The sequence below is a fragment of the Lutra lutra genome, chromosome 8 (assembly GCF_902655055.1).
Source record: "Lutra lutra chromosome 8, mLutLut1.2, whole genome shotgun sequence".
Taxonomy (NCBI): Eukaryota; Metazoa; Chordata; class Mammalia; order Carnivora; family Mustelidae; genus Lutra; species Lutra lutra.
Window position 1 is genome coordinate 72,143,069 of NC_062285.1, and position 24,282 is coordinate 72,167,350.

Sequence of the window (24,282 nt, forward strand, 5' to 3'; positions counted from 1 at the left end):
GATTGGAAGAACAAATATTGTGAAAATGTCTATTTTACCTAAAGCAATCTACACATTTAATGCAATCCCTATCAAAATCCCATCCATTTTTTTTTTCAAAGAAATAGAACAAACAATCCTAAAATTTATATGGAACCAGAAAAGACCTCGAATAGCCAAAAGAATATTGAAAAAGTATATGTGCTGCTGAAGCGAGCACAAGAATATTGAAAAAGAAAGCCAAAGTTGGTGGCATCACAATTCCAGACTTCAAGCTCTATTACAAAGCTGTCATCATCAAGACATCATGGTGCTGGCACAAAAACAGATGCATAGATCAATGGAACAGAATAGAGAGCCCAGAAATAGACCCTCAACTCTATGGTCAACTAATCTTCGACAAAGCAGGAAGGAATGTCCAATGGAAAAAAAACAGCCTCTTCAACAAATTGTGCTGGGAAAATTGGACAGCCACATGCAGATAAATGAAATTGGACCATTTCCTTACACCACACACGAAAAATAGACTCAAAATGGATGAAGGACTTCAATGTGAGAAAGGAATCCATTAAAATCCTTGAGAACACAGGCAGCAACCTCTTTGACCTCAACAACAGCAACTTCTTCCTAGGAACATCGCCAAAGACAACAGAAGCAAGGGCAAAAATGAACTATTGGGATTTCATCAAGATCAAAAGCTTTTGCACAGCAAAGGAAACAGTTAACGAAACCAAAAGACAACTGACAGAATGGGAGAAGATATTTGCAAACGACATGTCAGACAAAGGGCTAGTATCCAAAATCTATAAAGAACTTAGCAAACTCAACACCCAAAGAACAAATAATCCAATCAAGAAATGGGCAGAGGACATGAACAGACATTTCTGCAAAGAAGACATCCAGATGGCCAACAGACACACGAAACAATGCTCCACATCACTCGGCATCAGGGAAATACAAATCAAAACCACAATGAGATACCACTTTACACCAGTCAGAATGGCTAAAATTAATAAGTCAAGAAATGACAGATGTGGCGATGATGCGGAGAGAGGGGAACCCTCCTACACTGTTGGTGGGAATGCAAGCTGGTGCAACCACTCTGGAGAACAGCATGGAGGTTCCTCAAAAAGTTGAAAATAGAGGTACCCTATGACCCAGCAATTGCACTACTGGGTATATATCCTAAAGATACAAACGTGGTGCTCCGAAGGGGCACGTGCACCCGAATGTTTATAGCAGCAATGTCCACAATAGCCAAACTATGGATAGAACCTAGATGTCCATCAACAGATGAATGGATAAAGAAGATGTGGTATATATACACAATGGAATACTATGCAGCCATCAAAAGAAATGAAATCTTGCCATTTGCGACGACATGGATGGAACTAGAGGGTATTATGCTTAGCCAAGTAAGTCAATCAGAGAAAGACAACTATCATATGATCTCCCCGATATGAGGAAGTGGAGATGCAGTGTGGGGGGATTGGGGGGTAGGAAAAGAAAAAATGAAAGAAGGTGGGATTGGGAGGGAGACAAACCATGAAAGACTCAATCTCAAAAAACAGACTGGGGGTTGCTGGGGGGAGGGGGGACGGGAGAGGGTGGTCGGGATATGGACATTGGGGAGGGTATGTGCTATGATGAGTGCTGTGAAATGTGTAAACCTGGCGATTCACAGACCTGTACCCTTGGGGATAAAAATACATTACATGTTTATTAAAAAAAAAATAGGTTTTTTTAAAAAATGAAGAGAACATGAGCCCTAACTGGCAAGGACCTTACAGGCTAGACTAAGAGACAGACATTTACTTCATAATACAAGACCTGAATGAGGGGCGCCAGGGTGGCTCAGTGGGTTAAAGCCTCTGCTTTCGGCTCAGGTCATGATCTCAGGGTCCTGGGATCAAGCCCCACATCAGGCTTTCTGCTCAGCAGGGAGCCTGCTTCCTCCTCTCTCTCTGCCTGCTTCTCAACCTACTTGTGATCTCCGTCTGTCAAATAAATAAATAAAATCTTTAAAAAAAAAAAAAAAGACCTGAATGAGTAAGAGTGGGAAGGAAAGGGTCCCTCGAGGGCCAGTGAGGGACAATGGAGAGCAACGGGGACAGGGGACAGAGTTATCAGAGCAGGCTTTCCTGGAGCTGGTGTTGAACCAATTACAGGGTAGAATGCCTATGAGACACAAATGCAAGTGAAAAGTGCCACCTAGGAAACCTTAGAAGAATCCTTGGATTTAGCAGTTAACCTACTGACCAGAGAGGAGGGCAGAGAGAGAAGAGGGAAACATCAGTGCCAGGGGAATAGTGAGAGGCAATTTGGATTAGGAAATGCATGTAAGTTTTTTTGTCAGCTCCAAGGAAGTGAAAAAGCAAGGTGGGCAGGTCAGAGTTGGGGGACTGGGGGGAGATCCAGGACCTACTTTTGAAAAGGCAAAAACCCAAGGAGCAGGGCAGCAATCAGCCAGCAGCAGGTCTCCAGCAACTTCCGTGGTCACGCAGACGCTCCTGTCCACATCGCTCAGACACCGCCCAAGCTGGCTCCCATTACCCCCGCCCCCACATCCTTGAACCCTCCCACTGGCCCCAGGAAACAATGCCATGTCATCGGAGGTTCCTCTGTGCAACCAGTTACCTAGTGTCTAACAGACATTTCACATAGCACGGCCATAGCAGAAGTCCTGATCCATAGCCCCTTCATCAAATCCTCCCCAAACCACTTGGCTGTCAAGCCTTGCATCGGAATAAATGCTGCCCAGATACTCCGTTGATGAGCCAAAAATCTAGGCTTCATCTTGTTTCTTTCTGTGTCTCACTCCCGCATTAATAGGTTAGCTGGCTCGCTATCCATCTTCTATCCTGAAATTGGCCCTTTCTCTCCGTCTCCTCTGCCACAACCACTGTCCACGTGGCCCTTTTCTCTCACCCAGGTCGCTGCCATAGCCATGCATCCCTGCCTCCTCCCTCCACCCCTGGGTCCACCCCATCCAGTGGTCATGCCGGGGAAAGTGTCTGTCAGGACATGTCAGTCCCCTGCGGAAAATGCCCCAGCTAGCCACAATCTGAACGACTCGCCTGCCTCCCGGCCCAGGGAACCTGTGCATCCTTCGCGCTGGAAGCCTGTGTGACCCCATCTGAGTCCCCAGCCCAAGGCCCCACTGGAGCAGCTCTGCAGTCACTGCCTCCCACACGACTCTGTGTTATCTTCTCTATGGCACTTGGTGCTTGCCATATCTCACATGTTACCTTAAAAAAAAAAAAAAGCTATTATTTACCCCCACTGCGATGTAAGTGTCTTGAGCGAAGGGACTCTTTCAAGTTTTTCATGTATCCCTAGTCTAAGGCCTGGCACGTAGAAAGTGCTCAAAAAATATTTTTGACTGACTAATAATAATCTGGGAATTAAGGCTCTTAGTGACACCCCTTAGCTTATCGACCGTAAACAATTTTCTATCAAAACTGGATTATGACGATCCCAAAGTTACCTATAAATCTAAAATTATATAATATCTTCTACAGGCCCGTGTCAGTTCTTTCCCTCTCAGTGATCATTTCAATCTCGTGAGAAGATGCTACAGTCTCTTGTGATCTGAGCCTTTACCACCCGTCATGGTCTTCTTCCCTTGCTGTCTCATCAGACCTCCTCGTCTCACTCTGATGGCTTTGTCATTCTCTGCACTTATACATCAGGGCAAGTTAAGTGTGATTTTTTTTTAAATTTTTTTTTTATTTTTATTCATTTGACAGAGAGAGAGATCACAGGTAGGCAGAGAGGCAGGCAGAGAGAGAGAGAGGGAAGCAGGCTCACCGCTGAGCAGAGAGCCCGATGCGGGGCTCGATCCCAGGACCCTGAGATCATGACCTGAGCCGAAGGCAGAGGCTTAACCCACTGAGCCACCCAGGTGCCCCTAAGTGTGATTTTGAGCTCCAACGTGAAGAGGAATACTTGACCAAGATCACACCTGCTTGTCTTCCTGAAACACATTTTATTTGTAAAAAATATGTATATTTAGGAGATTTGTGAAGATCTCATACTTCCTAAAGAGTGATAAACCAGGTAGAGAAGATTCCAACAGATCTGTTACTAGAAATAAGATTCACGATACGCTGAGGTACAAAAGCAAAGCGTTTGGTTGAGTTCACTCACTCAGCCCATCGCTCTGGAAGGCTCGAGGTAGATACTATGGCGCAGATGTGACCATGTGAAGTAGATGCTCATAGATGGTCATAATCCTGAACTAAGTTCCCTGAAATTTCATTACAATGTCTTCTAGGCTAAAGCTGGAGAAGAATACTCATTACAGGAGAGAGAGAGAAAAATAGAGATTGAATTAGTCCTGGAAGTGGTATTGGGAGAAATAATGCATACTGAAAATACGGGGAAAAATCAGAAACACTTCAAGGAAGATCAAGTGGAAAATAAGGAATTTTGTAATTTAATTGACTTTATTTTTTTTTAAGATTTTATTTATTTATTTAACAGACAGAGATCACAAGCAGGCAGAGAGGCAGGCAGAGAGAGAGGAGGAAGCAGGCTTCCCCGCTGAGCAGAGAGTCTGATGTGGGGCTCGATCCCAGGACCCTGGGACCATGACCTGAACTGAAGGCAGAGGCTTTAACCCAGTGAGCCATCCAGGCGCCCCTTTAATTGACTTTATAAAAGATAAAATACTAGCATGTCATGCCAGTGTTACTTTAACATGAAAAAGTACCTTTTCTTTCTTCCTTTTCACCAATTGTGATCATTTGATATAATCTGCCTGTTCGGTGTTCCACCTCAGTAAGACTTTTGTCATTGTTCTGATAATGGACAATGGAGAACATTTCTACACAGACACCAGAGAATGCTGAAATGAAAGTGTTTGTTTAGAGGTCATTGTGTCCAAAGAGGCAGAAAATAAATTCTTCTCAGACATCGGCTATTTTAGATAATCCCTCACCCCTTTTGCTGTACATTAATGCAGTTTATAGAACCCCCGCAGTAATACGCTCCCTCTGAATAGAAATAATCTCCTTCCCTTAAGAATATCCTGAAAGCAGATATATAACTGGGCCATTTCAAAATCGCATATTATTTCCTTTTACTAATAATTCTCTGCTACCACCAAATATAGTAATAACAGTCTCTCATACATGACACTTTTGACACATTCATGAAGTGTCCATTTCTCACTGAAAGAATTATCTGCTTTTCATATTGGTAAAAAAATATTTATATATTCCCCAAGTACTGCATCCCACAAAATGCAAAGTGGTCTTTTTTTTTTAAATAAATATTTTATTTATTTATGTTTTTGAGAGAGGAAGCACGAGTGGAGGGAAGGGCAGGGGGAAAGGGAGAAGCAGGCTTCCCGAGGGGACCCCCGGGCTCATGACCTGATCTGAAGGGAGATGATTAACCCACTGAGCCACTCAGGTGCCCCTGGAAAGTAGTTTCATTTCCCATTTATATTAAGAGTAATCTTCAAAGTGTCTTGCTAGTTCACTGTGTTTCATTTTCTCTGTGAATAGTTCATCAAATACTCTCCTCTGCTTTGAAGTAAAGTAGTTTATCCAATCACCCACCGCTCCTGGAAAAATTGGAACAGACAAGAATCCATTTAAATATACAGTATTCACAAAAGAAAGCTGTCAGATTTGCAATAAAATGTGAATGATTTCATTTCTTGCTGATAAGATGATGCGGGGTTATTCTTTTCCTCGTTTGCATATTTGTTGTTTCCAATTTCCTCAGTAATGGTTGCATATTAATATGTACAGTGTAAAAAGTTAATTCTTAAAAAGAAAATAAGATTCAGATATATAAAGGTTCTAGGTTTTATGATAGCAGGGAAAGAAATGTCTCAGCTAACATTAGTTAAAACAAAAGCTGGGGTGCCTGGGTGGCTCAGTCGGTTAAGGCCCCGACTCTTGGTTTTGGTGCAGGTTGAGATCTCAGGGTTCTGAGGTCAAACCCTGTTTGGGGCTTTTGAGTGTGGAGTCTACTTGATATTCTCTCTCCCTCTCCCTGCCCTTCCCGCTTGTGCTCCCTCTCTGTCTCTCAATCTCTCTTTCTCTCTCTCTAATAAATAAATACATCTTAAAAAAGAAAAAAAAAAGCTTGAAAGCAGACAAAGTGGACATAATGCCACTTATTTCCCTGCCTGTGCACCTATGAAGCAATGACTGTGCTGATACCCTATCACAGGCCTGGGCAATCAGTCTCTCTTCTTGATTCAAGTATCATTAACACACAGTGTTACAGTAATTTCAGGGGTACAGTGCAGTGATTCAGCAATTCTATGTGTTACTCAATGCTCATCATGATAAGTGTACTCTGAAACCCTTTCACCCATTTCACCTTAATGGGTCTCACTGTAAGGAAATGTACTTTACAACACTGAAAACAGTTGAAAATACCAGCACCAAGTTAGTTGTGTGATGTCCTCACCTTCAAACAAGGTGTTTGGAGAGCAAAATCAGATCTATCCTTCCCTCGGTCCATCAGCCTCTCCTGATCCTACAGATCACCCTCAGCCTTGGCCACAGCGCCAACCCCTCAGGACCACTCTTCTTGCCTCTATCAAGCCCCAACCCTGGAACTTGCCCATCGTGGCCTTTAGTCACTTCTGGCCTCAGGCTTCATTCCCGGGGCCTCAGCGTATAGATCCTGTTACACATCATCTTCCCATATCAGTACTTCCTTCTCAGCAATGAAAGTTACGGGGAGGAGGGTAAGGCGGCTTGGATTCAAATCTTCACTCCACCAGCAACTAGTTGCACGACCTTGGACAAGTTGTTGAGGTGCTCGGCATCTTAGTAAAATGTAAACACTATGAACACCACCCTCAGAAGTCTGCTGTCAAGTGTAAGATAACTCCAGTAATGTGCCCGGCACCCCGCAGTAAATGCTGGCTATTCACACTCCACAGTCTTCCTGGCTACATAGTAAACCCCTGTATGGATGTGATGTAATACATTTAACGCTTTCTGATTAGAGGCCAATTGAGTGCATTTCAGGTTTTCAATGTCATGAACAATATTACAACATGCATCCTGTCCATACATCTTTCCATAGTCCTGTAATATCCCCCCCTAAATTTTAGTACGTAGGGGCCCTGGGACTTCTGACACTGACGTGAACCACTCTGTATCTTTGCCTGCCACCTTATCTCCATAGACAGTTTCTAGAATATCAGCTCCTTTTCCAACTTTAAAGCCAACTGCAGGCATGATCCCTCCTCTGTACAGTGAGGAATATCTCTTGCACCAAGGAGTCTGAATCATCCACTTCAGTCACTTACTTAACATGATTATTTTCAGGGGACGGATCCCTACTCCCACCTCGTCCAGCCAATAGAAGGAATAAAGTGAATGGACCCATCCTTGTGTTTAATGCCTCATATAGTCCAAATTTAGCAATAGGCAGTCATGGGGACCAGTATCAGGGTTAACCTTCCGTGTTTTGTCAGATCCTATATAAGGAAACCACTTTCTGCTAGAATTTAAATTCATTAGAATTATTGTTTGTTAGCTACAATTATATTGATAGGGTTTCACCTGGGGATATTTGTAGGGTTACTACCTCTGTTTTCATTAGAGTAAAATTTCCCGAGTTAGTAGGATAACACGGGTGAAAACTGTGTATTTTGCTAATCAGATCTCAAAGGGCAGTGATAAAAGATATCAATGGTAGCACTGGATTCCACGAAACATCAGAACTTCCTCATTTCTCATCATTCTCTTTACCATAATCCCTCCCAATCTCTGTTTCTGGCGTCTTTGCTTGTTTTACCTGCTTTCATGCATCCTTTTCTAAATTCTCCCTGTCTCCCCTCTATGTCTCTCTCCCGCCCTATGTCATCTTGTTCTTGTCCTCCATTTTCAAACTTCGTGGAAGAGTGGTCCTTATCTGCTCCTTCCCTTCATTCTCTCTCATCTTGTTAATCCCCTCAATTTGCCTCCCATCACCACCACTATGGAAATCACCCTCAGAATTCATGAATGATAAATGGCCATGTTTGACCTGGCTTTCTTCATACTTCTGGCTGATTTCCTTTCCTGGCTTGTCTTAGCTAGTTCATTCCCATTGATGCTAGGGTCTCTAGGGCTTCCCTTAAACCTTTCCCTACTAGTCCTTTCCACCCACGCTGAAGAATTTTACTTAATTCCACAAATTGCCAATGGCTCCTAAACTGACTTCTGAGCTGAGATCCACCAAACAGTGGCTCCCTGCCACTGCCCAAGTTATGACCCTCCATGTTTCCTATCCGGACTATTACAATAACCTCTTACTGGACTTTCTGCCTCTGGTTTCTAAACAACTCTTCTAAACAACTTTCCACCTGAATCTATTATTTTCAGTTCCCTTCTTAAAACAGCAAATAGAGAGAAAAAGACCCCCTCATAATGTACAGAGAGCTTTTGGTCTCTGGCCCCATTTTTATCTCCCTCATTCTGCTCCACACGTCATATACTCTTCTAGAACAGGAGACTAACTGCTCTTTCTAAAAGAAAATCCAGTCCAATCCCATAGTGGTTCTGGACTTTTCTTCTTGCTGTTTAGCTCTTGCTGGAATATATTTCTTCCCTATCATTTTCCTGGTAAATGCTTCCTGCTTATGCTTCCAGTCCCATATCCAATGTGACCTCCTCACCTACTTTGCTGAGGAAAATTTATCTCACCCTTATCATGTTGCTATTCACAGTTGCTCATACTAGTAATAAAGTTGTCAATCACCTTGTATTATTGCCTACATTATGATCTTCTGAAGGACAAGACTATTTTATTTAACTTTTGAATCTTAGTTATTAGAAAATAGTTTATTAATAAATATTTGCTGAATTGAGTTCTCTCCTCCCTCCCAGTCCTGGTTTTGCAACTATAAGAAAATGAAAAATGAACCACCAAAAAAGACAAAAAGTGACTTGCAAAATTAAGGGACTATCTGATCCATATGAGTTGGCCAATTTTTGCTTTGGGAGGAATTCTATTCAGATGAGCTAAAAAATGGAAACAAAGGTGTGTTTTCTAGTAGGAAACCTGAGTACCTAAATGTAGAAAATTTTGTCATTTTAAGTTATGAAAAATTTGAAGAATGTTCAAATATTTTTCCGTGGGGTCTGGACTAAAATTCACATGGGTATCAAAACAATTCTATATCTGGATGAACCCAAACTACTTCTAAGTTACATGTTAGGAAGTAGTAGAGAAGATTTACTTCCTTCTCTTTGGGTTTTCGTGCAGAGGAGTGCCTTGGATAACACTCCCAGCTTCTCTCTCTGCCCCGCACTTCTGTGGGGTGAGTTATTTGGTGAGTTTGGGAAAGTGCACTGTCCACATTCATCAGCTCCCTTCTCTCTTCTGAAAAAAACACATGTCATGTACCATTCTCCACCATGCTCTCTGTGGGAGGCCTCAGTGCAGGGACAGGACTGCATTTGATTGTGACTAAGCAAGCATGTTTGCAAAATTTAGGATAAGTTATTAGCAAACACGCAAGGCTGCACACCTGAGGCCCATTCTTCGGGGAGTTTTATCATTTCCATCTGTTTGACACCTGTGTCTTTCTCTCAATTGGTTCATAACTGGGTATGGAAATCTCAATTTCTAGAAATAATGAGATTTAAGAAATTTGTTTAATAAACATTCACTCAGGGATGACAATGAGCAATCCATTGTGCAAGAGGCAGGGTGTATGATGGTAAAATGAGAGATTTAAAAATTATAAAATGGAACTACTTCCAGCCAGAGTGCCACATCCCTTTCTGACTTACCTTTTCTAAATACCAGGTTCCTGTTAGATGTGAGGGCACAGATGGTATGATTTGGATCACAGTTTTCTTTGGCTGCATTATTTTTCATTTCACTGAATGACGTTTTCTGAGCAATCTTATTAATTTCACTGTCGCTCACATTTATACCAAGGAAAGTAGTTATTTTCTTGATGCTTTTAGAAAGATCCTAAGCAATAAGAAAAATTATTTTTAAAAAAGTGTAACTCAACAAAACACCAAATTCATTCCCTCAACCCTGAAAACAGAATTTATTGATTTTCTGTTTTAATTTGACTTAAATTTTGATTGTTGAAATGTTAGGAAGGACTTACTTTCTTCATTTCTTCATAGAATATAATTAGAATGTTTTTGTCATTTTTGTGCTCTTCCCAGCTTAAAACGTGATCAAACCAGGATCCATATACAACTAGAAGGAAAAATGAATTGTGTGAATATTCAAGAGCATGGGTTGGCACCCCAGGATTCTTCCCACTTCACCAAAGTAGACAAAATAAGGCACACACGTATTAGACTCTGGAGTGAAGGGGTTTTACTTAAGAATTGTTGAATCACTATAGTGTACATCTGAAACTTATGTAACACTATATGTTAACTATACTGGGTTTAAAGTGAAAAAAAGAAAATGTTAATTACATATGTTAATACCATATCATTCATTATCTACGAAGAAACTTGTAATTAGGTTTAATAAAATTCAATAATTAAAAATTAAATAAGATCTTAAATATTCTTTAAAAAGAGTTTCCTTAGAAGAGCCCAATTTTAAAACACTACTGTTTCAACTAAATGCAATATTAAGAAATGATGCTGGATGACTGTATCTTTTAATAAGGCTGTGGTTTGGTTTTTTTTTTTTTTCTTATTTTGGTAAATATCTTTTTATCATCATCAGAAGTTACAGCAGAAATACAGAGATACACATTTTCCCAATAATTGTGTTCTGAAACTACTTTGGATCTTGGAAGAAATAGAGAAACATTGAGAATTTATTACTTTCTTCCTGTAAATGGCATGGTTTTTATAAGTTCTTAGCATAAAAAGTTTATAAACTTCCTCAAAAAAGGGAGAGAAAAGAGAAAAGAAGTCTATTCATTTTTCTTAGTTCAAGGTTGCAAAATATAGTGTTAGGGCTTTAAGAGTAGTTGATATTATCTCTTTATTGTTTGTCAATTTGACAGATCTCAAAAATGTCTAGGGCTGGAAGTAAAATGTTATCATGCAAAATAAATTATCAACTGTGATGGTAAAAAACAAAAAGTGAGCAATTTCTTGTACCACAGAAAGTTGACTAGCTTGATAATCTAAAGCATATAATGGAGTAATTTAAAATACTGGGTATACATCTTTCCATGCATCCTTATTATACATAGATTTAATACTAGCTAATGCTCAAATTATAAAAGAGTTCCTCCACTCACAATGTTCTGAAGATCTGCTGACTATTGATTCATTTAATAAGCATTTATGAAGCCATTAGGGTCTACCAGATACTGTGCCATATCACTTTTAAACATGAAACTTTTGAATAAATTGATGTGTAATTAACTCCTAGCTAACTGCAATTGTTTACGGTTTTGGCCCCTGGGGAAGTAAAGGGCAAGAAAATAACCAGAAGCCATTTGTAAAAGACCAGACTTCCGGGACTGTGATGGTATCACAGAGCCTGATTTTACACCCCCAGGGGCCCAGAGGGCTGTAAAGCAAGAACAGGTGTTTGGAAGGACTAATAGGTCTCCAGTCCCTAGCATTCTCACTGCCAGTTCAGTGACTTACAAAATACTTTATCTTGGAATGACCCAAATTACCCTATCAGTGATAAGGAGTTGACCTAGGAACTGCCAGCCTACTGCCAGGAACAAACACAGGGTGAGATAGAGCACTGATTTTTCTCTCCTAGGAGTTTAGGCAGTGAACTGGTCTCTGTCGACTCAGACTATGCTGGCAGTTGCCACCTGCATCACCCACGCCCCCGGGTAGCTGCAGCCCAGCCCTGGTGGAAAACATCACCACCCTCCATACTGTCAGGGAGCCCAGGCCTCTGTGCCCCCGCCCCCACAGCCTGGGCAGGAAAAGAGACCCCGAGTCCTAGGGTCACGGCCGGTGGCTACCTATGATTGACTCGGCCCACTACGGTTTTGCAGCAGGAAATGTATTCCAACATACCCCAAATAAATGTAAGAAAAATCTTTTGGATCATAGCCTGACCATCATTTGAGAGCCAGATATTCTATTATTAATTAATTAATTTATACTCCGTCTTGTTCCAAAAAGAAGAATCTAAAGGAATTGGCTGCCTGGGTCTTCCTTACCCATGTAGAGAATTATACTTTGGGTCATTTTTTAAATCCGAATCCTCATTGTCCAGACCTAGGGCTTTAAAGAAAATACAGCTTCCAAAACAGAGACATAAAAAATCTTTTTTTTCTGGGAAATGCTTTTCTCCACATCCTTCACTTAAAGACAGAATTTTCTACTACCTCCTGCATGGCCTTCCTTCTGTTATCCAGAATAACTTGTTCTCCCCGAAATGCCCTGATCAGAAAAGTTGCTCTTACTCGGCCAACCCAAGTGTGTTAGGGTCTGGACTGTGCATCGGCAATCTCACGGCTTCCTATCAACTTCCAGAACTCCTCCCTCCGAGATAATCCAGGCTCCTATAGGACTCGTGTCATTTAAATATATCACTCTTCTTAGCCTTATCTCTGTCAGAAGTGGACTTCTGTTCCCAGAAGTCATGGAAGACTCTGATCTTAGAACACAACCTCCTGGGGCAGCTCACGTCTTGTCACCCACCCATTGATGGACAGCTTCTGCAAATACCCTACTTGGACCACTTATGTCCTTTTTAATCCTCATTTTCTTCCCCTTGTTCTTCTCCCCAACCTTTTTCTAGCTAAAACCTTCATCAAAGCACTTTACCTTCTTTTCTCCTTGCCCAATGCTGCTGAGTTCTGCTGAAGAAATTTATAAAACTCTATAATGACACCATTGCAAATTCATTTTTCCAGCCTTAAGGGTCCTGAGGCTGCCTAGCAAACTTATTTGTCCTGCATTAACACATTCTCCTATTTTCCACATCAGCGATTTCAAACCTCCCACACTTTCTGCAAACCCTTTGTCCCACTCCTATCCAGTTTCAACGAACATCTTAATTTCTAGTTTCCAGAAAGCACTCTGATGATCGTGCAGAAATTCACGAGGACAAAGTGCCGAGGAAATGCGGAGTTCTCATAAAAGACTGGAGAGGGGACTAGTGGGAAAAAAAAGTATGGTGCTAAAATATTTCATTAGATACTAATCTGTCAGAATATTGCCAGAACACAATTTACAGTTACTATTTAATTTAAAAAACTAAAATGTATTTGTAAACTGTCTGAAAGGTAAATCAGATGATTACACAAATGTGTGGCTATCTATGTCTTTATGGTACAGTCTCCTCATATAATGCGTATATATTTATGTTTTGGAAACGGGTATAGTATATCATGATGCTTCAGTGTAAAATAATCTTTCTAGATAAATATCTACATGGTAACTTTCCACCCGAAAGTGAAACTATTTAAAAAGTCTTTGCCTGCCTTTAAAAGTCTGTGTCCAGGGGCACCTGGGTGGCTCAGCTGTTAAGCATCTCCCTTTGGCTCAGGTCATGATCCTGGGCTCCTGAGATCAAGCCCTGCATCAGGCTCCCTGCTCTGCGGGAAGCCTGCTTCTCCCTCTTCCACTCCCCTTGCTTATGTTCCTTCTCTCGCTACCTCTCTCTCTCTGTCAAATAAATAAATAAATAAATAAATAAAAGTTTTTTTTAAGTCTATGTCCAATAGAATGAGTAGATTTCTACAGTAAATTTCTAGTCATGACTTCATTTGAACATCTAAATAGTCCTACATAATCCAAGTCTGGGCCTCAAAATAATTAAACAACTTGTCCACAGTTATACAGGGGATAAATTAGAGTTAAGATGTGATCCCTCTTCTTCTGTCTCCATAGCCTGTTCTATTGTATCATGTTATCATTGGCAAAAGAAAGAATCCTCTCCTCAAAGAGTAGTCACTAAAGGACATCCCTGAAATATAGTCACCTACCTTTGACAGGAGAACAAGCAACCTTACCTTATAAATACTGTTCCACTCAAGTAAGTTTTAAAAAGCTTTAGCAATTCACTGCTTACTCCCAGTGTCAGCAGGATTTGCCCAGGCTAGATTACCCGATTATATAATACACAGCAGATCTCTTTGCAATTAAAAATCTATTAACGCACCTAGAAGGTATAAAAGAATCATCTGGAATATTTTCTCCAACTAACTGCCCTTCCCAGATACTCTGCTTTGACGTCAGATAATGGGGTGGTGGATGTCCTAGGACAGCTAGTTTGCCTCCCTGCGTATGGACTAAGTTGCCCTTTTTGTGGCTACACTCATAGAAAATAATCTCTAGAAAACGAGCGCTAACAGGCCTGCTTTACACTGTCCTCAGGTCATACCCAGAGGACGCTTTTTGTCCTCTGGGCACTCCAAAACGGTAGCAATGGAGCCAAATTAGAGCTTGTGCAGCAGCGGGAGGGTTAGTGACCCCCAGGTTGTAATAATTGGAGACAAACGTGGCTTTTCTTTTCTTGAGGAAAAGCAGACTCAAGGTCTGTTTGTTTTTTTTAAATAATGTATGTATTTAAACTCTGTTCACTCCAAAAATGGAATGGAGGCAGAGTGAGGCATGTTAACTATCTTCAAATATTTAGAAGGCTATCGTGGGGAAGAGGAATTAGTGATCAGAGGAACGGCTTCCTCTCTAGGCAAGCTATGCCACAGTGCTAACAGGAAGGATCTGGGAGACTGACACCTGAATTTAAACCTGGGCTCCTTATGAGTTATGCAATGGTCTGGCCTGCCAACGTCTGCATTTCCCTCACCTATAAAATAAGAATGATACCTGGCTCTTGTGTTCTAGTGAGGATGATAGGAGATCATGTTTGCATAGCACTTAGCTAAGTGTCTATATCACATAGTAAGATTTTTTTTAAACATCTTAACAGTACCGAGATGGAACGCGTCATTTGGGGGCAGGAGCTGGGGTGTGAACCTGTTGTCAAAGTTAGGAAGTTCAAGTTTAGCTGGTACAATCCTTGAGAATGTTATAAAGGCAATTCAAACATCAGGCCGGTGATTTTAACCAGACGATCTTCAATAGACCTGTCATTCCTGAAACTTCGTGACTACTAAATGTTTGCCAAAGAGGAGCTCAACTATTGTGAGCATAGCATATTCTTCCATAGGGAATAGGGCAAAAGAAAGTGTTAAACGCAGTTCTCAAGACCCTCCTGTTAAAGTTACACTTGCTGCGCCTCTCTGAAATTAACAAGTAAAAGCTTAATCATTGGCAAGTGAAATAAGGAAACTAACAATAAAGCAGATCTACCTCTAACCCCAGGGAGAAGGAAAATCCTGTGGGTACAAACCATTTCTAAATCCTGCCTCTTCAAAATTCTGCATCGTCTCGGTACGTTATTTTTATTTAATGAAAGGGTTGGGAACTCACGTTTGAGAACTGTTTTTCGTTTTTTTTTTTTTTTTTTAAAGATTTTATTTATTTGAGAGAGAGAGAGAGAGAGAGAGAGAGAGAGCATGAAAGGGGCGAGAGGCAGAGGGAGAAGCCAGCTCCCTGATGAGCAGAGGGCCTGATGTGGGACTTGATCCTGGGACTCCAGGATCATGACCTGAGCCGAAGGCAGTTGCTCAACCAACTGAGCCACCCAGGTGCCCTCGTTTTTGTTTTTAAGTGCTCCAGATACCCGTGAGTCAGAGAAACATTAATAAATTCAAAGGTCATGCATGGGTAGGCAAGATCAATATGCATTGCACAACTCAATCAAATGATGTATCAGTTTAGTATTTTCAGGAGAAATCGCTTTTTGTTCATCTTTATAAAGCAAGTGTCAAGATGACTAATACTTTCATTTCTTTTATTTGGGGAACTTTATTCCTTTTTTTGGAGAGGGAGAATGTGTGTGTGTGTGTGTGTGTGTGTGTGTGTGTGTGTGTATCGTTTGTTGGTGTTATTTTCCATTTAGGCAAACATAAGACATGTTTCAGGCTGCCTGTGAAGGTTTCAACTGTATCTTGCTCTACTCCAATCAATGCATAATTATTTCACTGGCAAAACTGATGGTATATGAAAAAAAAGTGATGCTTGATCAGAATTAATCTCTGTTTTACAAACATTGCTATCAGCTCAATAAGTAATTGCAAATCCATACTACCCACAGGTGATAAGGAAGTCCGTAAAGAAACAAAGTGAGAAAGAACGGCTTTGAAGTAAAAAAAAAAAACAAAAAACTATTCAAATGTATTCCTGAAAATGGGTCGCAAGGATCCAGTTAAACTTTTAGAAAATGCTTTCATTTGGAGGGGAACTGTATATGATGAATAGAAATCATTGCTATATTTACCATCTCCTCTTAGGAAAAGCTCGAAAAATGCAGCCCAGGTTTCAGTGCCAGGGAGATTCGGGTTATCTCTGTAGTAGTGGAATAAAGAAACAGCCGTGTCTTTTGGATTCCTAACGATGTAGATAATCTGTTAAAAAAAAAATCAGTTTATTTTTAGATGGAAACAGCCCCCATGCAAAACATGTTCTCAAAAAAAGCAACTGGACTTAACCTGTCCATGCCAGGATTTTTTGACCGCTTACACTGATTATTAAGCACAGACTCAGGGCAGTGTTTCTCAAAAGTTAACGTGTGCAAGAATTATTCAGGAATCTTGCTAAAATGCAGATTCTGACACAGAGAGTCCAGCATGCGGCCTAACATTCTGCGTTTCTAATAAGCTCCCAGGTGAGGTTGGTAATGCCAGTCCACTGACTACACTTTTTCAGTTTAGGCACTAACTGTGGCCCCATCATTTTAGCAGTGGATTCGAGAAACCATCTATCCATTTGTAGGACACGATTGCTTTCTTAATATAAAAATTTTTTTAACATAACATTTAAACAATTTTAATGTTATAACACATGATTTAAATACACTCAGATTTCTTGTAAATTGTCTACTATTATTTATAGGAAGAATGATATTTTAGAATTTCATTTTCTACAGTTGAATCCCCCACAGAGCAGGAAGTCTGAGCCACCCTCCTAATTTACACAAACACCGCCCTTGCAATCGGATTCAGTTTAATGCATTTCTGTTTATCATGGGCTACGGACTGGGCAGAGTGGAGTGTTCCTGGTCGGAGAAACAGGAGCAGTAAGGCAGAAACATGACCAGCTCCCTCGAAACAGTCAGGTGCAGGAGCGCGGAGTCATGAAGGTTATAACAGGGACGTAGGGACTGCAGGAACGTGCATATTAAAAAACCTCAGAAAACCAGGGTGAGGAGATGAACTATTTTCCATCACAGTCAGTGTTGCATGAGGACCAGATGTTCCACTTGCTCTTAGATCAATAATCAGGTGGACACATTTTACGTAGGTAAGAAAGCTTTTACTGAGTCACGCTTGATACATAACTATTGTTCTGTACTATGTTCATAGTCCAGGAGTGGTGCGTGTAACCCACATGAACAACACCCGTCCCTCTTGAGAGACGTGTAAAGGCCGCTATGCACTGAGGTGAAAAGCCACCTTTAGCCCCCATTGTGTCCCCATTATCCTCTCTTCCTCTCCAGAGAAAATTATAGAGTAACTCAACACTTCAGGCTTTCTCGAACTGCTCTCTGCTTCTGGAGCAGATTCACAGAAACCCAAAGCTCTGAAAGTGATTTAAAAATCCACTCACTCTTTTATTCTTTTTTAAAGCTGTTTTAAAGATTTTATTTATTTATCTGACAGAGAAAGATACAGCAAGAGTAGGAACACAAGCAGAGGAACTGGGAGAGGGAGAAGCTGGCTTCCTGCCAAGCAGGGAACCCAGTGCAGGACTCGATCCCAGGACCCTGGGATCATGACCTGAGCCAAAGACAGACTGAGCCACCCAGGCACCCCTCCCCTCACGGTTTTAACAAAAAGGGATAAAGAGGCGGGATGGGAAGCCTTAGCCATCTAGTTGGAGTTTTTTGTCTGTTTTGGTAGACAGAAGCATGCTTCAGGACCTTTGGACAATACCCGACATCACACATCGGTATCCAGTGGGAAGGACAATACAAACTACTAACACATTAATACATATTTTGACAAAAGAGGTTAAAAGAAGTATTCTGTAATTATGTGTAGTGACATGGTAAGTAGACTTACTGTGGAGATCATGTCACAATATATATTAATATCGAGTCGTTAAGTGGTACATCCGAAACTAATACAATGTTGTATGTCAATTAGATACTCAATAAACACACACATACAATATTCTAAGAAATATTAGGGGATGGTTGGAAGATATGAAGAGAAGGCAGAATAGTACTCTGAGAAAAAAATTAAATGTTAACTAAATATCAGGAAATGAGCTAAAAACAGACATTTCATGTAAGAGAGTTTGGAAGCAGAAAAAAAGATGGGGAGACAAAGATTAGGAAGAAAAGATAGGAGGCTAACTAGGGTTGAGGGCCACAAGAGGAAGTGATCACCTGACAGGACTGATGGAGCAGGAAAGCTTCCAGTAGCTTGTAAGCTCTGAGGGCTAGGCAGGGGGCAACAGAGGACAGATCATCATCTTGGGAAACCAAGTGCAACCAGTGAATCTCATTTCCCATTAGAATTGTACCTTAAGACTCTGTCTTTACTGTGGTGGTTTTAAGAAGCCACCCACCCTTTCTGAGCTTCAGTTTCTTTGCTGATGAAAGGAAAAATCTATGGTTACCTTTGTTGTAATGTGTTTACAAAACATAGCTTAATCTTTGCCACATTGTATGCGATGGATACTGTTATTTCTGTATCAAAGGAGGAAATCAAAGCTAGGAGAGCATCAGCAATTTTCCAAGAGTGGCAGAGCAAGAACCCAAGCCAGGTTTTCTGGTCTTCCCGAACCTTTGCCCTTAACCACTGCACTCACCTTGCATTGTTTTTGCTTAATATTCACTGGTAGCGTGTTGTAGCTCAAATGTGTGGGAATAACTCTTCTCTTACAGTTCATTTTTAGCTCGTCAAGTTTAGAAATATCTCCCAACTCGATAGGAGACGTTAGATTAATTCGAGCATTGGGAATGTTCCCAATGACCTCCGCAATCCAGTGAGTACCTTCACATAAAAATAAAACAAAACACATTTTTTAAATTAATTGAAACTCTTGATGAAATAAATATAGAATTAGCATGAGGTTATAATAGCAAGGAGCGCATTAATTTTGTTATAAATAGTTATTATTACCTCTTGACACCCATTGAAACCTGAGACACTTGTGAAAGACCAGAGACATCAATTCATTTGACAGGAACAGTCACACTTTAAAGCATGAAGAGACTGAGAACTGTCTATGCCTTTTTCTCAGCTTGAAGTATTCTCCTGTGCTACAGTTATCTCTAACACCTTCTCCAATCCACAAATATGCAGATCTTGCCAAACACAGTTCCTCACCGGTCCTGAAAGCTCATGTATCTTGCTCTTTTTCAAACTGTCTTCTGAGTCTCCCCTCCCCTGGCATAACTATTTAACCTCTCTGTCCCTCCCAAGTAGACATACCAGAGTCTAGTTGCTACTGCTTGTATTCATGCATGCATGAAATTCCACTGAAATTCAATTTCATGGAATTTCATCTATCTTGCTCTTTTTTAAACTGTCTTCTGAGTCTCCCCTCCCCTGGCATAACTATTTACCCTTCTGTCCCTCCCAAGTAGAACATACCAGAGTCTAGTTGCTACTGCTTGTATTCATGCATGCATGAAATTCCACTTCATGGAATTTCATCTATCTTGCTCTTTTATAAACTGTCTTCTGAGTCTCCCCTCCCCTGGCATAACTCTTTACCCTTTCTTTCCCTCCCAAGTAGAACATACAAGAGTCTAGTTGCTACTGCTTTATTCATCTATCTTGCTCTTTTTTAAACTGTCTTTTGAATCTCCCCTCCCCTGGCATAACTATTTACCCTCTCTGTCCCTCCCAAGTAGAACATACCAGAGTCTAGTTGCTACTGCTTGTATTCATGCATGCACGAAATTCCGTTGCATGGAATTTCATCTATCTTGCTCTTTTTAAAACTGTCTTCTGAGTCTCCCCTCCCCTGGCATAACTATTTACCCTTTCTGTCCCTCCCAAGTAGAACATACCAGAGTCTAGTTGCTACTGCTTGTATTCATGCATGCATGAAATTCCACTTCATGGAATTTCATCTATCTTGCTCTTTTTTAAACTGTCTTCTGAGTCTCCCTTCCCCTGGAATAACTATTTACCCTCCTTCCCTCCCAAGTAGAACATACCAGAGTCTACTTGCTACTGCTTGTATTCATGCATGCATGAAATTCCACTGAAATTCCATTTCATAGAATTTCATCTATCTTGCTCTTTTTTAAACTGTCTTCTGAGTCTCCCCTCCCCTGGCATAACTATTTACCCTTTCTGTCCCTCCCAAGTAGAACATACCAGAGTCTAGTTGCTACTGCTTCTATTCATGCATGCATGAAATTCCACTGAAATTCCATTTCATGGAATTTCATCTATCTTGCTCTTTTTAAAACTGTCTTCTGAGTCTCCCCTCCCCTGGCATAACTATTTACCCTCTCTGTCCCTCCCAAGTAGAACATACCAGAGTCTAGTTGCTACTGCTTGTATTCATGCATGCATGAAATTCCACTTCATGGAATTTCATCTATCTTGCTCTTTTTTAAACTGTCTTCTGAGTCTCCCCTCCCCTGGCATAACTATTTACCCTTTCTGTCGCTCCTAAGTAGAACATACCAGAGTCTAGTTGCTACTGCATGTACTCATGCATGCATGAAATTCCACTGAAATTCCATTTCATGGAATTTCATCTATTCTGCTCTTTTTAAACTGTCTTCTGAGTCTCCCCTCCCCCAGCATAACTATTTACCCTTTCTGTCCCCTCTAAGTAGAACATACCAGAGTCTAGTTGCTACTGCTTGTATTCATGCATGCATGAAATTCCATTTCCCCCTGGAAGTTAGCCCCTGGAACTTATTTTTGTTTGTGTGCAGACTGGTCGTGCAAACGAAGCCCTTGAACAATGAACAAATGCGGGTGCCTGGGTGGCTCAGTGGGTTGGGCCGCTGCCTTCGGCTCGGGTCATGATCTCAGGGTCCTGGGATCGAGTCCCACATCGGGCTCTCTGCTCAGCAAGAAGCCTGCTTCCCTCTCTCTCTCTCTCTCTGCCTGCCTCTCCGTCTACTTGTGATCTCTCTGTCAAATAAATAAATAAAATCTTTAAAAAAAAAAAAAAAAAAACAATGAACAAATGCTACATTCAAACAGCATAAAGATACAGTCCTATGCTACCATGAAGTCTGGAAGGAATACATAAAGCAAATGTGGGTATGCTCCAGTGTTGCAGACAATAGTAAACTGGAGCAGGGAAGCAGAAGTTTGGATGGGGAGGATGCTTTGTTGATTTGTAAGCAATGTTCCTAAAAAGTTTAAATCAGGCCTATTTTCTTTCCATTGAACTCATTTGTAATTTCAATTCAAAATATGTTATAATATTCACTAATATATAGCTGAATAAATATTTAAATGGTGCTCTCATCTGCATGATGTGTTTTAAATTTAAGACTTTAAGATAATAATGCTCATAAGTCAACTCTAATATTCATATGAGCATGACTAATATAACTAATGACATTTCTATTATTTTCACAGGATGTATTGATTTATTGTGGTGAAGAAGACAGAATACAGTTTTGGATCGTATTCAGGGGCCTCCAGAGCTGGCGGGTGATATAATTTATAGGCATCAATATGTGCAGTGGAAACTTTATATATGGTTGTTTATATAAGGTATAAGCTAGGGACCTGCTCAAAGAACCTTAAAAGTATCATAAATTACTTTCTGAACTAACATATCAATTTGGGGTAAGGTATGTTTATTCACGGAGTAACCTACCACATAGAGAGAATACTGAGGTATTCTAGAAGCAATCACTTCATTTCCATCTGCAACACCATTTTCCAATAAAATAATTACATATGTGATTTACATTTATTCTCCAAAAACACCCTAGAAAGTCTATGTGAACTCTGTGTCTTCTAATGGAGAGGGCCTCTTGGGCCTGATTCACAATCAGATAAAAGGACTAAAATGCAAACATTTGAAAGAGCTAAACTCTTAGTTGCTGGATCATGCTAGCAAGCATATGCCTATTCACACATGTCCACTCTTATGGAAATCACAGCAGGCAGATGGATATTATATACCCTGGCCACCTCTCAAAATTAAAAAGAATATATAATTAATATAGATTACCCCAGGATGCCATTATTTATAATGGTCCTTTCATGAGTGTATGACCATATATGGAAATAAACTTTTCATAAGAAGGCATAAAATTGAACACTAAAGTGGCACCTGGGTGCCTGGGTTAAGTGTGTGTCTTCGACTCAGGTCATCATTTCAGGGTCCTGGAATGGAGCCCCCATCAGTGGGGAGTCTGCTTCTCCTTCTGCTCTTGCCCCCTGCTCCTGCTCTGTCACTCTCTCTCAAATAAATAAATAAAATCTTTTAAAGAATGAACACTAAAAATACTTATGGTTTTTTTATTAGCTCAGGAAAGAAATTATTCATTTATAAATCAATCATTAAAGTATAAATTGAACAAATCTGCTTATGGCCATGACAGGTACAAGTATGAAGAGAACTTTATAATATTACAGACAATATGCTTATTATGTATATCAACATTTGTATACTTTAATGAATAAAAGAGAAACAAAACTGTAGTAAAAGCTCTAGTTGAATTTTCTTGAAACACAGTTTTCAGCTTTCTAATGTCAAACTTTTTCATTAAAATGAGCATTTAGGATACTTAAATTTCCTATGGATAAATTCTGAAAAATAATGTTTTGTAAAAATTATTATATTTCTATAGTCTACTATATTATTATATTATTATTATATTTTGATATAGTAGAATATCATACTTATTTCTTATATTTCACACATTTTAAAATGTACTTATACATTTAAAAATACATTAAAATAAACTTTACCAGATTTTGGATAGGACACCAGAAACACATCATCTTCTCTTGCATTGAAAAAATCCAGGGAATTTAGAAGTTCTTCTGAAGACATAGTAGAAAAGAGGATCTCCTTGAATTTATGAAGAACACTTGACTGGTTCTGGAACGACATCTTTTGTCAAATGAATCAAAAAGTATTACGAAACACTGACTTTACACAAGGCACAGAATAAGTAAGTTCCTTGATGTTAATCCTAGCTCAGTGGCAGGATAATCTTAGAATTACTAAACTGGTGTTTCAGCTAGAGGAATATGTATATATATATATACATTTTGCAATTCTCCATAGGAGTAATTTTTAAACCATAACTAAGCCAAAGTCTACTGTGAAAATGATGTCACTTTCTTGATAACACATTACAAAATATTTCCTCCAACTTGACATTCAAAATAGTTTACATATAAGGCTATCAAGCTATCAGAATGTAATTATTATCTGAAAGGACCAGAGTTAATCAAATCCTTTGGCCTTAAAAAGAAAAGAATTAGTGGCGATAAGGGATTATGTCACTGTGGAAAGGACAAGAAAAGTTGAATGCAATGTTAATATTAACACATAGTGAGAAAGTAGCTAATATGTATTACGTTGCTGGAAGAGGAGAAAATTGAGTGAGGAAATATAAATTTTTCTCAGAATTGGCAAATAAACTTGAGACTGAAGATAAACTTCACAGGAAATACTTTAAGAAAGATAACATGGGTCTCAGGAAACCCAAGCCAGAAAATAGATATCTTGATTTTTGTTGTATAGAAGTTTATGGCTGAATTAAGCAAAATTCTTGTCTGAGTCATTCTTTGGTTTTCTCACTAATATTGTTATATTCTGGATTCAATGAGATATGGCAACAAAGTGCCCAATAACTTCACTGAACCACAGTGAATTTTTTTGTTTGCTTGTCTAACCATCAAAAGAAATGTATGTCAACCAGGAAATGACCAGCATTTTATTGAGCATAAAAAAGTAGAGGTCTACTGTGGGAGAAATAATTAAAGAAGAAAGATATTCATGATAGTGGCAGAAATGACATTCAGAATAATCATATACATAGGAAATTCTAAAGAATCTACAGTTAGAATAAACATGTAAATTGGGTGTGGTTGCTAGATGATGAAAACAAATGTATTTCTACATTCTAGCCAACCCAATTGAAAAATAAAATTCGAAAAACACTACTATTTACAATAATATGAAAAAAATCAAATGTCTAGAAATAAATCTAACAAAAGATATGCAAGGCATTGAAAATAACAAACTATTACTGAAACTAGTTAAAGAAGACCTAAGTAAAAAGAGAAATATACCATGTCCATGGACCAGAAGACTCAATATTATTCAAATGTCAAAATTCTCCTTATTGATCTACAAAGTCAATTCTGTTTGATCAAAATCCCAACAGGTGTGTGTGTGTGTG

General features: G+C 39.8%; 1 protein-coding gene across 1 annotated transcript; it reads right to left on the reverse strand.

Moving 5' to 3' along the window:
• Positions 1 to 5,286: 5,286 nt before the first annotated feature.
• Positions 5,287 to 23,114, reverse strand: LOC125107482 (sulfotransferase 6B1-like). The gene is made up of 6 exons (XM_047742611.1): positions 22,838 to 23,114; positions 18,738 to 18,922; positions 16,201 to 16,327; positions 10,070 to 10,164; positions 9,738 to 9,924; positions 5,287 to 5,551 (listed from the first exon to the last, which is right to left on the reverse strand). Exons 1-6 carry the CDS (start codon positions 22,980 to 22,982, stop codon positions 5,433 to 5,435), a joined length of 858 nt encoding a protein of 285 aa, XP_047598567.1. The 5' UTR covers positions 22,983 to 23,114; the 3' UTR covers positions 5,287 to 5,432.
• Positions 23,115 to 24,282: the final 1,168 nt, after the last annotated feature.

What these genes read in the sequence shown, in the direction of transcription:
- LOC125107482 (XM_047742611.1), bottom strand. Translation starts at nt 22,982, where the DNA reads ATGTCGTTCCAGAACCAGTCAAGTGTTCTTCATAAATTCAAGGAGATC. An exon ending in TTAAGCAAAAACAATGCAAG is followed by an intron (nt 16,328 to 18,737) that starts GTGAGTGCAGTG and finishes TTTTTTTAACAG; the next exon opens with ATTATCTACATCGTTAGGAA. An exon ending in GAACCTGGTATTTAGAAAAG is followed by an intron (nt 5,552 to 9,737) that starts GTAAGTCAGAAA and finishes CAATTTTTCCAG; the next exon opens with GAGCGGTGGGTGATTGGATA.